Source organism: Marmota monax, unplaced genomic scaffold (assembly GCF_021218885.2).
Source record: "Marmota monax isolate L192 unplaced genomic scaffold, Marmota_monax_Labrador192_F-V1.1 WCK01_AAM20220418_F8-fsc00003, whole genome shotgun sequence".
Lineage (NCBI taxonomy): Eukaryota > Metazoa > Chordata > Mammalia > Rodentia > Sciuridae > Marmota > Marmota monax.
Window position 1 is genome coordinate 16668349 of NW_026694084.1, and position 16716 is coordinate 16685064.

Below are 16716 nucleotides of genomic sequence, written 5' to 3' on the forward strand. Positions count from 1 at the left end.
CCTGACTTTATGCCACAGGTGGCAGGCAAAAAGCAGGTGCACTGAAAAATATCATATAAAATTACCCAAGGCAATATGTAGAAGATGTGTATGAAACAAAAATAATTTTTTGTGTTTAGATATGGCTTCTATCCCTAAGATATCTCATTGCAAATATTCCAAATTTTTTAAAATTTCAAAACTTCTTGTCCCAAGCATGTTAAATAGATGATAATCAACCTGTATCACCGTTCCACTTTATGGATGTAACAATTTGGGTTTAAGGAGGTTAAAGACACATAGTCAGTTACTAAACTACAAGGCCAGTCCCACAGTATAGCCCTCCTTGGTCTTGACCTCATTTGTTAGAAGTTGCTTTATTTTAGGGATTCCATAATCAAAAGTATAGGCTTATAGAGGTTGAAAGTATAAAATTCAATTTAATATCTTTTCTAGATTAAACAAAGAAACCTTAATATAAACAGTCATAGAAAAAAGTTAGATTTTATATTCTAAATTAGAAATTAGAAAAACACATAGAAACAGTTATGAGATTCCATTGGGTTGCATATATGAAACTAAATAGCAAATAGGTCAAAAGAGCCAATAGATCAGAATAGCCAAAAAGGTCCAGCCTTACACAAATCACCCTAATAGAAGTCTAGGCAGTAAGGGGTGAAGCCCAGGCCCATTCACATTTCACCTGCCATGCACATGCTTCATGCTGGGTGGCTTCTCATGTACTGTACCTGAGCAGAAGCTGTTGCTGCTAATTGTCCTCGCTGAGCGCCCAGAGCTGCTGGGGTTGAACTCTCTGCTCTCTTCCTCAGAGAAGGGAGACTCAGAGGCTGGGGACACCTTGTGCTGTTGCTGGGGCAGATGGGGCCGAAGAATCAACCGGGGAATCCGGCTTCGGGAAATCTCCTTCTCATGATGCTGCACTCTGTGCTCCTTCTCACAATTGGACATCAGAAAGAAAACAAAAGGAAACTTGTTGCCCCCTCTCAACTCCTGACTGCTCCTTCAAGGGTCAGTTTCTAAGAAGTTACATTTCCAAACATGGACTCTCCAGAGTAGTCCTTATCTCAGTCACTGAAATGAGGTCCAAAACTCCTGCACTGAGCTTACCTTTTTGATTAAGTGAAGAGCACGCGTGCCATTTCCACCTGTGCTCAAGAAGGCTGCCTGCTTGCTCCCCCATGCCATTCCTGACTCACCTTCTTACTCTGGCTTTTTCTATCACATTCAAGGTTTTGGCTTCCAATGGCTCTTGATTACAGCATACTTTTTCTTTCAACTTCCATTTTGTTCTACCTGAATTAACTGTGACAATTTGACTTCTATTTTCCTGTCTGTCTCCTTACAAAGTAGACTTCTGTACCTGGAACCATTCTTTTCTGATGGACCACACACACTTATCCTTGAAATCCCCCCTCTTCTGGACAGGATCTTAATTATTCATTAATATCCTGGTACACAAGGCTTGTTGCCAACAGAAAAAGCAAACACAAATCCAATACCCAGGAAGATGGCTCCACCTTTTACATCATGTTTAGCTTTTGTTTTCCTTACAGTACACCATGAGAAGAGATTTCTCTTTCTCCCTCCTTAAAAATGCAGCACAAATACCTTGCCATGCCTTGTTTTTTTTTTAATGCATAAAAAGTAATATTCTGAAATGTTGCTCAGTTTTAAAGTTCTTTCCCAACCATTATCTCACTTGATCTTGACACCCCAGGCTGCAACACGGAGAAAATAATTCATGTTCCTATTTACAGACAAGGAAACTGAGACTAAATTTAGGAGGCAAAGGCTGTACATCATCTAGAAACAGAGTGAGCTTCAAATCCAGTGATTTTTCAGGTCGGCCACCACCCTTATGGAAGCTTTCTGCAAAAATTCCACGGCTCCCTCTAACCTCTGCAATTCAAAGAGGGCTTTGGCTTAGGCAACAAACACCATTTTGCAACATGAACTCCTGCTCATTTCCTTAGCTTACCAGGAAGGGTCAAGGCCAAAGTAAACACCTCGGGGAGACCAGCACGGTGCAGAATTGAAGGGAAAATCCCAGCCGCAGGGAACATCTGAGGTGCCTTCGCGCTATCCAGGGGCTGCAAACCGCACCCAGCCTCTGGATCCGCCCTACACGTCAGTCGCCCAGCAGGTATCCCACGCCAGCCACTCTGCTTGGCACACTGCAGACTCTACCAACGCTGGGTCACTGACACGCTGGAGTCCTTGTTTCTCAATCACGAATACATCAAATTCCTTTTATCCACACCAACACACACACACACACACACACACACACACACACACACACCACGTCAACAGAAAGCTTCACCGTAAACCCTCAATTTCAGGACACAGGATTAACCCTCTGTAGTTAATCCTTTCAATTCTCATGTCAATCCCCCAAATATCTTCCTCCGGTGCCATCTCCTCATTTGCCAGATCGCATCACCTAAGCAAATATCCTTTTCCTTTCCTTCCACCCCTTTACCTCAACTCTAAATGCCACCCCCGTCCTGTCCTCACCTGGCCCCCTTCTCACCCCTCAGTGCCCACCTTGCCTCCTTTAGGCGCCCCTGGACACTGCAACCCGCGCCCACACGACGTGTCCTCCTTACCTTGTTCTCCCGGAGGGGCCCCATCACGCCACTGCCCGCCTGCTCCTCGCGCCGCCGCTGCCGCCGTCCAGGAGGAGGCACCTGCGTGCAAAGGAGCGAAGACACTGCGCTGAGCGCCGCGGGATGCGGGCGGCGGCTGCTGCGGGTCCGACGCGCCGCCGCCGCTGCCGCCGCCGCCGCCGCCGCCGCCGCGGTTTGTGCTCGGCTCCGAGGGCGCGCCCGCCCGCCCCGCCCCGGCCGGACACGTGGTGCCGCCGCGGCCGTGGCCGCCACTGTTCCCGGGACTCTTCCCGGCCACCTCCCTCACCTGCTGGCCCGGGCAGCCGGTCCGTGCCTCCGCGCACGCCCTCGGGGTATCGCTGCTGGCACGACCCCAAACCCAGTGCCGGGCGCCCCCTCCCCTGCTGAGCGTGACCCGATGCAGGCTGGCCGAGGCTAGCAGCATCTCCAGCCCAGAGGTGCCCTCACCCCCTACCTCTTTTTTAAACACCTGGGTTCGGGTTTGATAGTGGTGTTCGTTGGGTGGAAAGGCTGAGAAAAGCTGCCACATCACCGAGAGCCAAAACGGGGAAAGGGAAAGTTTTCCCCTAGTGATCCTTGCTTGGCCTCTCGGTTTTAAGTCAACGTCCAGCTCCCTACAGTTACCTCACCCGAGGATGGCGCGGCGGGTCCCCCTTCTCCCGAACCCCTGCCGAGCCAATGCTGCAGGACTGGCACAGTGTCATGGTTCCTGGATTTCAAAGGCTGAAATCTCCTTGGGGGTTTGCGTCAGAAGGGCCTTGAGTTGGCAAGCGCAGCCCAGCACCGCAGGAAAACAAGAAGGCAGGCTCCTGGCGCTTAGGGAAGCCAGGCGATGACCCGACAGTTCTGCCCCAAGCTGTCCAGGCACACTGCTGTGGGGACAATCTGCACTTGAACTCAGAAAACCGGGTTCATGCCAGCACCCCAATCCCTTCAGGCTGACAGCCTTCATGCCTAGCGTTCTTGAACCCCGTGAACTTTGTTTTTCTTTGTTAAACTGAAGCATAATGATAATACCCACCTTAAGGGTAGCTTTGAAGATCATATGAGAAAAAAAAATTGTACTCTGCTGATTGAGCAGAACCGGCAAAAGGGCGGCTAGGTCAGGTCCAGGTGGTCCAGTCAATATTTGCTGATGCCTTTTAGTGACAGGCAGAAAAAGTATTTGTGATGCAGACATATTTGTTTAAAAAACTCAAAAACCCATCCAAGGATGTAGAATCAAGGTACATATTTTGATTTATTACACTTGGCATTATTAAATCTTACCTGGTGATGGAATTCAACCTGTCTAATGACTTACATATATTTTACTCAATTTTGGAGAAAATTCTAAATAAATAAATTCTAAATGTTGGGTGAACAGTCTGCTCCCTACACACTAGTTGGAAGAACTATGATTGCTGGAGATTGTATTTGAACCTCCATCATCCTCATTTGTCTGCCCTCCAAACAGCATTTCTCCTGAGTCTTCAGCTCTCAAATCTTGGGATGCATGTTGTAAGTACAGAAAGATCCCAAGGTTACAGGATTATTGAAATTAATTTACCTTCCTCCTGTAACCCCCAAAGAGATTTTATTCCATACATGCTCATTCTTTTTCAATCTACTAAGTCTCATAAGCAGCGGGGTTAGTAGTCTTAGAATTCTTTATTTGGGGTGAATAGGTAATTAATTCATTTTTCCTACACCCACAGCTATCTCAAATATGGGCCTCAGGAAAGTGATAGTTCAAGATGATTCATACAGTCTATTATTTCTAAAATTATGAAGCTGGGTCATATACAGTAATATAGGAATTAAGTCATAAGATGAGTTCCCTACCAAAAACTGAGTGTTGAGTTTGGGAACCCAATAAAAGAAACATCCTCCATTGAGTTGTTCAAGTCAGAACCTCAGAGTGATTCTTGACTTCTTCCATTTTGCCCTACCCACACGTGGCATAATCTACCAAGTGATCTCCATGTTACCCTGGTATTAAAAGGCTTGAATCAGATCACTTCTGTCCACTGTTATCTCCATTATTTTCATTTAGAGTTTAAACCATAATCACTCTACACCGTTTCAACAGGAATCTATTTAAAGTTGTCTTTCTTCTAGTTTTACTTCTTATTCCTTTCTTGCCAATTTGTCTTTCAATATTTCCACAAGGCTTTCATGAAAGGCTAAATCAAATCATGCTTCTCCACTAAAACTCATGAATGGGCTGGGCATGCTCAGTGGCACATGCCTGTAATCCCAGGGGCTTACAGGAGGCTGAGGCAGGAAAATCACGAGTTCAAAGCCAACCTCAGCAAAAGTGAGGCGCTAAGCAACTTGGTGAGACCCTGTCTCCAAATAAAATACAAAATTGGGCTAGGGATGTGGTTCAGTGGTGAATTCAATCCCCAGTACCAACAATAAGACAAAAGAAACAAACAAAAAACTCATTAATTACCTCCCTATTGATCTCTAGGAAATATTCAAACTTCCTTATATGGCACATAGAACTTTCAGGATCTGGCTGCTCTATTTACCTCTCCAATCTCATTTCTTGCCTTTTCTCTTGTAGGGATCCTCCCTCTCCAGCCACCCCATCAAGCTCTGGGGTTCTCTCTCCAGTTACAAATGGATATGCTAAAATTGCAGCACTTCTGTACCCTGGAGATTTCCTGTTCTTTTTCCTCTACACTGCTGCACAAGCTTGGGTCTCTGTCTAGAGCATTATTTGTACCCTCTTCACCCATCCTCCTCTTCCTAAGGATACACTAAGTTTCATTTTAGACAACTTCTCCCAAGAAACCTTCCCTATTACTTCCAGGACCCCTGCATTTACCCCTAGGTGAGCCATTATGATCCTATGTCAGAACTCCCCATTTAATTGTTTGTTTTCACCAAGGGATTGTAGCCAATGCCTAGCACAATTCCTGACACACAGTAGGCACCAATGTAACTGTCTAATGAATGCTTGAACAAGTAAATCCCATAACTACATTAAGGAGCCTATCAGGACAGGATAAAGAACATAGATACAACTTGTATTTAGCACATGACTTGGATAAAGCTGCCTCCAATATGTTTTTGTATTTGATGATGGGGTGTGTGCCTAAAAAATCCAACATGTGTTCAATGAAAGCTTTTACTGCAGAAATGCAGGCACTGAGAAGCTGTGCAGTAGCCCTGTTGTCACCATAGCAACCTTGCCAAGGGAAAAGCTGATGGTTTAGTGTTCAGATGCCTCTTAGCTCTCTACTTTTGGAACCCAAGCCAGTTTTTCTGTTGTTTTAAGAGGCAAGTTTTATAAATGACAATATCTTTTCTGCCTTTAGCTTCATTCTAGGATTTCTCATGTCATTTGGAGAACTATAACATTTGGATTACACCATCAAAGACATATAATTTAATCCAGCAGAATATATTCATCTATCATCTGCTTTATCATATTCTTATGCATCCATGTTCTACTTAAATACTTATTTTATTATATTGTTTTGCAATTTCGTGGCTTTTCCTTGAAAAACAAATGAATTGCTGGATTTTAGAAAATATCCACTGCTTGAAGAAGATGGAACCCTTAGAGATTATAGTTAACATACCTATCTAGGCCTGGTAAGAAACAGAGGAGAAAGAATATTGTAGATTGGGGGTGGGGTAAAAAATGTCTTTATCTAATTAGGACCCAAATATCAGATAAATTATTTAATTCTTCCTGTAAAATTTCATATGCGCAAAACTTTAAATTTTCAGAGCTCTTTCACATATATAATCTTATTTGAGCCTCACACAAATCCAGTGAGGTGCTTGTGGCCAATGCCTGAAACCAGAAGACTGATGAAAAACAGGTTTTTATTGACAGGACCCCCCTCCCCACACACACACTATAAACTTCACAGAAAAGACAATACAAATTCACTGCCAAAGAGAAAATGTGTGTACCATACAACCCAAACACGCCACAGTCCTCCACATCCACTCTTCCTTGCATCTCACCTGCGTGTGCTGGGGCTTTCTTGGACTCAGGGCTGACAAAGCACCAGCTCCTAATCCTATCAGCTGTGCGAGCGGAGCGCTGCCGTCTCTCTCAGTGACCCGATGTTGGGTGATCTGCACAGCAACAAGGAGCAGCTGACGTGCTTTACAACACGTCATGAAGAAAAGAAACTGAATTCTGGGGCATCCTGGGATTTTTTTTTTTTTGGTGGGGTGGAGACCCATGTTTTTCTTACCAGGGAAAGAGTTGCCTGTTCTCCTGTAAGAGCATGTGTGAGTGATCAACCCTCCTCTTATTGTATATGTTATTGTTACTATATGGTTAAGGTTTTTTTATGCTATAAATTCATAATGATTAGGATTATGCAAAGATCAGTACCTGAGGAGGGGGCTCAGAGAGGACCTGGGGTAGAGAGAGGAGTGGGTAGCTGGAGGCAGGATGGCATGAACATTCTTTGGGTTCAGAGTGTGTCAAGTACCTCTGGTCTGCAAATGAGTTTTCAGCCAGAGGCATCTCTCAGGGAAGGAAAGAAATTAAGGAAAACTCCATATGAAGAGGCAAGGGTTGGGACTGGGAATGGGCTCTGAGAGATGGTAAGGATATAATCTTTTGCTTCTCAGATGGGAAAGCAGATGTGAGGTGGTCTTCTAAAACATGCTATTGGATTTTTCTGGCCTTTTACCTATTTGTGAGAATAGGGTAAGAAACTAGCTAAAACATGGGCTCAGTGATTATTTTAAACAAAATAGGAACACATGGTGGACAGATAGGTGCGTACTTATAATGGGACAATGAATTAGGATGAAATTAAGATCCACTAGAAAGGATGAGTATGACACTTGCCATATGATAAAAGACGGAATCTTGACATTTGCCTAATGAAATTCTTTGGGTGACTGGATACTTTGCTGATCTCACAGACTTATAGGAAGGGTAAAGGAGGAAGGCACAGGAAGGCCATATCCAGATGTTGAATTCTGGGCCTGAAAGAGAAGCACTTTTCTTCTCTGAGAGACCAGAAGGTGAGAGAAGGGCAGGTGGAAACTGCCTGACCCAGCAGGTTAGCGACCTAGAGAACAGATCTACAGTGGAGGTTGAGACCCTTCTCAGATGCAGCAGGAGCAGAGAAGACACCCGGGCTCTGAGGGATTCATTCAGCATCCATAGCAATCTAGGCTTGGAAAAGAAATTTTTAATCTGTCTTCTCAGAAAACAGATCTATAGCTAGATTCAAGTTACATTAAAAAGGATCTGTCTCCATACTCTCATGGTTTTGTGCTTATTTTCTCTTCCCCTTTCTAGTGTTCTTTTTGAAACAATTCTGCCTTTTCTTCTGCTAAATGATGAGGTGAAGTGGGAAGGGGGTTTAAGACTCAAAGGACCTGAGCATTATTGTAAAACAGATCAGAGTGCCCCTAGAGGTGAACTGCCAGGATGGCAGCTAAAGGAGCCCAGGAGACGGGTGGGCTATTGAGGATCTGGTCCATAAGTCAGCTCTTGTAAAGCTGAGGGCAGTTTTGAGTGCTGCTTTATTTCTATCTCCTAAGTCATTCATATGGACCAATTTCCTTCACCCCTTAAGTCTTGTGACTCAGTGAATAAACATAGCCTTTGTTGTGAACTCTAGTTCCTCTCCAATTCACTGCAGAAAAATTTGCAGGAAGATAAATCTATAATTTGGGCATCTGGACTATATTGTTTCATTTATCCATGTCCTTTTTAGCTACTTCCAAAGGGGTAAAAATGCTTTTTTAAAAAAGATAACTTTAATATTGATTTTGAAGGTATTGAAGACACATCATCAAAAATTTGGAAAATAAATGAAAAAACTCACTTATTTTATTGCACTAATATCAATGATCCATATTTCTTTTGTTAGCATTTTTGTGTATTTGATTTCAGGCTTATTTACTATGCATCAAAACAGCACTATTAAAATGAGAATAAAATTCTAAGTGACATATGGCATTTTAAGCCTGTTGATACCAATGCATCTGGCTGTTTAGATGACTGTAGGCTCAAATGCCCCTTGTTTCCCCATGAAGTTACTCACCCCTGTCTGTCCTCTGCCTGGGCACTAATCTGAGATACTGTTGATGAATAGCTGGGGGTGCTGTTAGAAGCCTGGAAGCTCTAAGATGGCTTCTTGATTATCAGGACCTGGTGGCAACTGGATGGACCAGGCCAAAACTTTGAAAGTGGAGAATTAGCAAAGCTAAAGCCACAAAAATTACCTCACCTCAGAGGCTGGGAGAAAAACACCTCCATCCATTTCTATAAAGAAACCCAACTACAGGCTTCCCTTAATGTGATGCTAATTCGGGAGACAGCAGGAGAGCAAGATGGGTTTCCCAAGTCTACAGAGAGATGTGTGATGAGGAAATGTAGCTGAACAAGAAGTACAAGTCTCTGAGTCCTTTAAGCCTGGACTCTGGACTGGAGTCCTTTTTTTTTTTTTTTTTTTTTTTTTTGCCGCTTTCTGACAGTGTCACTTTAAGCAAGTTTTTAACCTCTCTAGGACTTACAATCTGATAAGGGCATATTAGTTTAAAAAAAAAAAAAGGAAGATCCAGTTGCACCAGTTAATGTCTTTGGACAAATTAAATTCTCTGGGCTTCATTTTCACACCTATAAAATAGACTTTATAACAGTAATTAGCTTACAATATTATTAAGGATTAGACAAATCTAGTATTTATGTCTGGCACATGGTTAGAGCTTGTTAGATACCCTCTCTTCCTCAGGATCAAAATATTCCAACCAGTATGGCTGCCAGTTGGCTTGTTCCACATTCTCCTCATCCTAAAGACAGTTCCTTTTTACTAACAAGCCAGTGACACAATGGGTGATGTGTCTGACTACGCGTGTCTAATCAGAGGATTCTAAAGAACTTTTAATTTTCATTAAAGAAAAAGATACAACATTTGATAGATAGAATTGATAGGATTAAAGAGAAGAAGTGATAAACAGTAATATATCTTTCATTAAGTTGTTCATTTATTCATCCATTAAAGTTTATTTCATATCTATCCAAGCCAGGCACTGGCGCAGCTACTGGTTCCAAGATATTCAAAGATGAGCAGTTTCCCCATCCCCAAGGTGTCTCATGGTCTAATAGAGACATGGACATTCTATCAGTGGTTACACTGTTCACTATTGGCACCATGTCATATAGGTATTTAGAGGGCTTATGGCATCTGGGACTTCCAGGGTTGAGTTCTAAGATGAATTTTGAAGAATATATAGGTCCTATTATAATTTTGGCTTCTTGAGAGTTCCTTTTACTTCATCTCTGCTCTTTCTCTTCCTCTATCTCCTTTATTTTTCTCTCTCCTACTTCTGATCAACTAGCACAGGGCCAAGCACAATATTTAGCACAACACCTGGTGCCTCAAACAATTGTCAATTAACAAGATTATTTAAATATTTAAGACTGCCATGTTATACTGCCACCTATTGGTTCATTAGTAAATCTTTCTTTTGACAGGTAAAGTTTATTGGTGACTTTCTTCAAACTTTCTCATCATGGTTTCAGAAAATTTTCAAACCCTAAGGCTACATAAAACAACTGAATGTTAATGAACAGAATAGTTATTCAGGGAGTGTGGGGCAATGATCATGTACTCATTGTCAATAGACAATGGTTCCAAACCTTTTCTCTGCTTACCCCCTGAGCCACTTTAGAAAAGTTAGGTAACATCTCTGTATCTTTGTATCTTGATTTGCAAAATAAACATGTGGTCCAACTTCATAGGTTTAACCCCAACATTAAATTATATAAAATTTATAATAAACCCACCACAGTCCCTTGTGCAAATTGGGGATTCAACAATAGGTTTCTTGTTCTTCCTCCTTTCTTCTGCCATCAAAATAACTCTGGAGAGGATAATCCATGTGGTTCAATTGTAGCTAAATAATCCATAAATTCTTCCAAAAAGAATGGTAAATGATACTTAGATGGTCCCTATGTAATCTATTCCCAGATCTATATTTTTACTTAATAGGTTAGATATTTTTGAGTAGTTTGGGGTGTACAGAAAAAATAAAAAGTACAGAGATTTCTCATATGCCCCTTCACTAAGCTATGTTTTTGTCTCTGAGCATGATCCATTCCTCTCTTACCTGGTTAATTAGGTTCAATCGTACTCTACTTTTAAAGAAGGTACAAATAAGTGCCAATTAAATGGATCCACACCCTTCTTCTTTCCCCATCTTCCCCCATAACCCTGCATGTTTGATTTGCCTCGAAGGTCTTCCATGTCCTGTGGTGGATTCAACATGCTGAATCCTAGAACTTTCCAAGATAGTCTTAACAGCACTACCTCCCCCAGATCTGAAGCCCAACACCAGGGGAAGCCCCAACACACTGCTGATGAATGGCACTGTCTATTCTTGCTCTCCACTTGTAGTAAGGACTCAGTGCTGCCTAGAAATCATCTATGCTCTCTAGTCAGTGTTCTCTCCTGTTCACCACAGGTTTCACTGAAACCTTCCCCATACTTCTAGCCTACCAGCCCTCTATCTCAGCACTTCATGTGTGTAGACGACCTCATCCTCTAATTGACAAACAGAAGTTCCAAATCCATAAATGCAACTGCCTGCATCCCATCCCTCCCATTTTTGGTCCTTTAGAATGGTATGAAAGAGTACTTCCTTTACCTGTTTTGGATACGATTCTTTTCTACCTCATAAAGGAAATTATCCTATGAGCACTTCTAACTTTCCAGCTTTTCATTCCTTTATCTTCAAAGCAAAATAAACATAGTACCTATCATAGGACCTAGGATTTTGTAAACAACAATTGAGTTATACACATAAAGAACTTAGAATGAGTGCTCAGTACACACTAAGCACTCAATGAGTACAAGCTATTATTATTAGCTGTTTTTCTTTTAAAAATGACTTCAATCTGCTTTTCTATTGAACATTTCACATGAGCATTTAAACAGCTGGAATCTTTCCTGGTGAAATAAATGACTTTTAATCTATTTTATCTATCTAATACTATTTAATTGCTTCTTTTCATTTATCACCAAATTTCCTTTTTTCTCCCATATTTTTTATTGGTGCATTATAGTTGTACATACTGATGGGATTTGTTGTTACATATTCATACATGCACACAATACACAGTATAATTTGATTAATATCATTCCCCAGTACCTCCCCCTTCCCTTCTCACCTCCCATCCCTTTGGTCCCTTTCCTCTACTGAGTTCCCTTTGATTTTCATGAGATCTGCCCTCATCTTTCTTTTCTTTTTTCCTCTTTACCTTCCACATATGAGAGGAAACCTAGGACCTTTAACCTTCTGAATTTGACTTGTTTAGCTCAACATAATGGTCTCTCGTTCTATTTCCTTGCAAATGACATAACTACATTTTTCATAAAATTCAGTTGTGCGTACATATCACATTTTCTTTGTCCATTCATCTGTTGATGGACACCTAGACTGGTTCCATAATTTGGCTACTGTGAATTGTGCTGCTATAAATATCATCACCACACTTCTAATTAACAGCTAGCTACCTACATCATCTCAGACCCTCCCTTTCCCTCGACCCACTCCCATCCATTCCTGTGCACACCAACCTACCAAACCATGAGGTTTAATTTAATGGTTAGTTTTCATCCTGATCTTGACTTCTTATTGCCTTTGGCATAAACACTGCTACATTTTAAAAGCCACCTTTTTCCTGTATCATCAGCCTCCTATTTTTTTCCTACTTTTTAGTATCCATTCAGCTCCTTACTTAAGTGTTGGTATTTTATACTCCTATCCTACTTTCCCTCCCTGCATAATATCATTATTTTCAATTGATCCAATTATTATTTATAGGCAGTTCTTCTATAAATTCTATAAATTCATATCACTATTCCAGGATGATTCCATAATCCACCTGGATATCTCAACTTTTATATTCCACAGGATATAAATTCATTATATTCCTGAATGAATTCATCCCATTTCCTCTGTAAGCTGATCTTATATCTGCAGTCCCCAAGTTAATAAATGGTATCATGCAGATCCTGGAACCTGGGTGACAGTCTTAACTCTTCTTTCTTCCTTACCCTTTTACAACTACCTGGAGACTAAATCCTATATGTTCTACCTCTTAATTATCTTTAAAATGGGTTCACTTCTCTCATCTTTTTCTACCTGAATTTCTAACCTGGTCTTCAGACTTGTCCCCTGTAGTCCATTTATTTTTCTTTCTTTCCTTTTCTTTTACATAATATTGGGGGTTGAACCCCGGGGCACTCTACTATATATATATATATATATATATATATATATATATATATATATATAATTTTTTTTGAGACAGGGTCTTGCTAAATTGCCTAGGTCTGGAATTTACAATCCTCCAGCCTCAGCCTCCTGCGTCTCTGGGATTACAGGCATGCACTACTACTCTAATCCATTTTTAAACAGTAGCTAGCACAGTGTCTTTAAAGTGCAGATCTGATCACCCTCCACTCCATCATGCCTCCCCCAGGTCCCGAGGAAACCTCTCCATGTTCACCACTGCCCTCATAAAGTTCATACACCATGCCTGGCCTGAAGAGCCCTCCTGATCTAACCCTGTATCCTACTTTTGGCTTCCACAAGGGATCGCTCTCCCTGGAGCACTCTTCCCAATCTCCAGTCTCCACCCCAATCACCCTCCAGTTCCATTTGTCCTTCAGACATCTTCATTGGATAATCAAATCTTTTAGATTTGGGAAATTTACTCCTGTCTTGAGTGTTCAATACGAGAGAATGATCCCTGACTGTAGAAGTACTTTCTGCTAGAACTATATGGTATATAGTATAATGGAAAGATAAAGCCATATTAAAGACACAAGGAACCTTAGATCTTGTGTTTAGGGCTTGTAAAATGAGTTCAATGTAATTCAAAGGAATTTTAGATGACCAAGCGAAATAATGAATTCCCAAACTGGTATAACTTCAAAAGCTTCTGTCACAGAAAATACATATATTTTATCTTATGTACTATAAAATATTAATCTTAGGTTCATTATTTTAATGGAGCCACTTCTCTTGAGTGAGAATTCAGAGAATACTCTTTGAAAAACTATTCCCTTGATTCCTTGTTATGTTTTTTCTTCCTGTTTTTTCCTGCCACTTATTAGACCTTTAGTATTAAAATACAAAACTATTCTAGGCAAGGATTTGTATTTAAAAAGCATTGGCACTTATATTTAAAAACATTCATATCATTGCATTGCTACGTTTTTATTGTTTTAATAAACTCTGGATAATGTATCATTTTCAAGTGCACACATGATTTAAGTAGACCTATTTTGAAACTTGGAAAAATAAGAAATAGTTCCATATGCAGGAGGAAACCTCATACTACCAACCTACTTTAAATATATTTGCAAGCAGCCAATTTCCTAATGCTTGAGATACTAAATATAGAAGTGTGGATTTGTTAAAGCCAATATGCTTGTAGTTCCCACAGAAAACTACCTGGAACTTTTACAGATAATTTACTAGATTTTTTTCTGTCCACTCTAATGTCAGTAGTTCTCGCCACAACATTTTTATACATCTAAAGAAACAGACTGAATTGTATAGAATGGAGAATGAATATAGAATTAAGTATCTTCTACTTTTTTTACTTTGATTATGTAATAATGGATAAGCAAAACTATTTTTAAATATAAAGATTATTAATCACTAAACACAATCAAGAGGAATAAAATGATAATTATGCAGTTTTTCTCATGCTCACTTGATAACTGCCTTACAGAGTTATACTTTTCCTGACTAAAAATCCTATCCCTTGAATTCTAGGCTTTATATAAATACAAGTATATATATATATATATATATATATATATATATATATATATATATATATATATATTAGTTACAGTTGCACAAAATACCTTTTTTTATATGTGGTGCTAAGGATCAAACACAGGGCCTTGCACGTGCTAGGTAAGCGCTCGCTCTACCACTGAGCCCCAGCTCCGGCCCCCACATGTTTTTATTTATTTAACAATTATTAATTGAGCCCTTGTTGTATACCAAGAACTCTGGTAAATTTTGGGAAAGATTTAAATAGTTTGCCTTGATAGTAGAAATAAAGATGATTCTTATTTTACTTTGTGCCTTTCCAGAGTGCCCTAAGCAGTGTCTTGACTGTTATTTGGCCATGCAGAATAAAAATAGAATAATGAATTTCACCCTCATACTGAGCCATATTTGATCCCTTTGGATGATTTTTAAACACTAAAATAAAATGTGATCATTTGACACTTACAGGGTAAACGTTTGACTCATTTAACATTAGGATACTTCTATTTCTAGCCTTAAACTATATTTTAAGATAAATTAAAAAATACATTAAGAACACAGAAATCCTATTCACTAATATAAAATAAGGATTGTAATTTTTGGTTATAGTTAACAATGGGACCAAGTAAAAATTAAGCATCTCTTTCCCCTTTGGCTGGATCCTCTGCATCTCTGTGCACAGAACACTGTTGTTTCTGACGAACCTGAAATCTAAGTGAACATATAAGTCCTTAATGATAGAAGTACACTGATTTTTTCACTTCATTTTGCTATATAGTAGCTCTATCACTGTACTTCACTGCAGAATGATCACTTTGTAATTTAAAAATATGGTGAGAGATAATCTGTCAATAAGGTTTAAGAAGAAAATTCTATTTTTTTAAAAATAGGAGTAGTATTGTTCCCTTTCAAAACCAATGTTTTCTAGAGATGTTTTGCCCAAAGATAAATAAGTGAACTTTAGTAAGAAGAGATTGACAGCAGGTCTGTAGTTATGGCCTTCTGTAGAAATATACATTAGATATTTAAATCCTTTCTCAAAAATTCTATTTCTGAAATCTGACTTCATCCTTTTCCTTCCCACTGTTACCACTGAAACTCAGAGTGACTGCAGAATACAAATCATATGATAAATATTTGGGCATTTGTCTTTGTAGTTTTGCAGTACCAGAGCCAAACTTCTTGCCTAGATAGCTGCGTGAAGCTTTTCAATATGAAACCTTTGAGCAATGCCATTCCCTTGCCAACTGGGAAGCATCCACATGATTTGACTGCAGCAGCCCTTCAAAGGGATTAATAAATATTTCAAGTTCTTTGACTTCACATCTTTCTAAGGCTTGTTTATTTGTTGTTTACACATTTATACACAATAATTTTAACTACTGGGATGCATCTTCTTTATAGAGACACCCAAATGTGATGAACATGGTTTTGAATAGCATTAGTATACAAATGAGGGCTCTTTCCTGAACATTTTTTTTTTGTTAGAATTTCTATCCCCATTTGTTCCCATCAAACCAAAAGAAGCTATCTTCGAATTCTTTTCTTCATTCACCAGTGGAATGAACTATCATACAAGGTCCCTTTCTCAATCCTCTTGAGAGTGCTACAGCATTTTCAAGAAGGGATGTGGCAAACAGCCAGTCATAAATGAACTAGAAGAGTAGATCTAGTGTCTTGAATAATAAATAAAATGTGTAGAACAAAATCAGGCTAGTTAGCATCCTCAGGATATCCCAAAATTCTTGTTTTTTTAAGCCTGGAGTTGAGATTTTTTTCAATAACCATGTTTTTTAAGTTGAAACATTAACACAGGAAAGGCATGAAGAAGAAATCTGCCTATCCTATTTTTAATGAATACATTCCATCTACTTCCTTAGGGTTGTTGAATCCTCTTCTACAAAAGGTTTCCAATTCACAAAGACAAATGGGAGTTGTTTAATATATCCAAAGAAGCAAATATGGCAAAAATTTCAACAAAGCCAGTGTCTTAAGTGTGTTCATAGCTCCTAGCTCTCTAAATGATGACTAAGACAAGGTATTGAAAATAGGAAGGGCATTTACTTCTTGGGTAGTCAGAAAAGTCTCTTTATTGGGAGACGAGAGCCAATGCTGTCATCTATCGTACCAATATGATTGTTCTTTACACCCACTCCCAACTCTGAGACTGTATGAAGAATAATATTATCTAAGCCTTATTCATTAACCTTCTTAGCCTCTTTTAAACCAATAATTTACATTTGGTAAAGTGATTTTACCCACATAGAACATATACATTATTTCAAGATAACTAGCACATTTGTTCTCC

At 39.8% G+C, this 16716-nt stretch overlaps 1 protein-coding gene across 5 annotated transcripts in view; it reads right to left on the reverse strand.

The window, feature by feature from the left end:
* Sybu (syntabulin) overlaps positions 1 to 16716 on the reverse strand; it is a 105461-nt gene that overhangs the window by 64997 nt on the left and 23748 nt on the right. Inside the window, exons 1-3 of one of the 5 annotated variants that reach the window (XM_046464777.2) lie at positions 6600 to 6741; positions 2610 to 2690; positions 729 to 930 (exon numbers count right to left, since the gene is read on the reverse strand). In XM_046464777.2, coding sequence (XP_046320733.1) covers positions 729 to 930; positions 2610 to 2633 — 226 coding nt within the window. In that variant the 5' untranslated portion in view covers positions 2634 to 2690; positions 6600 to 6741. Of the gene's footprint in view, positions 1 to 728; positions 934 to 2609; positions 2765 to 6599; positions 6742 to 16716 lie in introns of those variants that run through there. The other 4 variants (XM_046464776.2, XM_058585680.1, XM_046464775.2 and 1 more) reach the window with 4 other exon arrangements.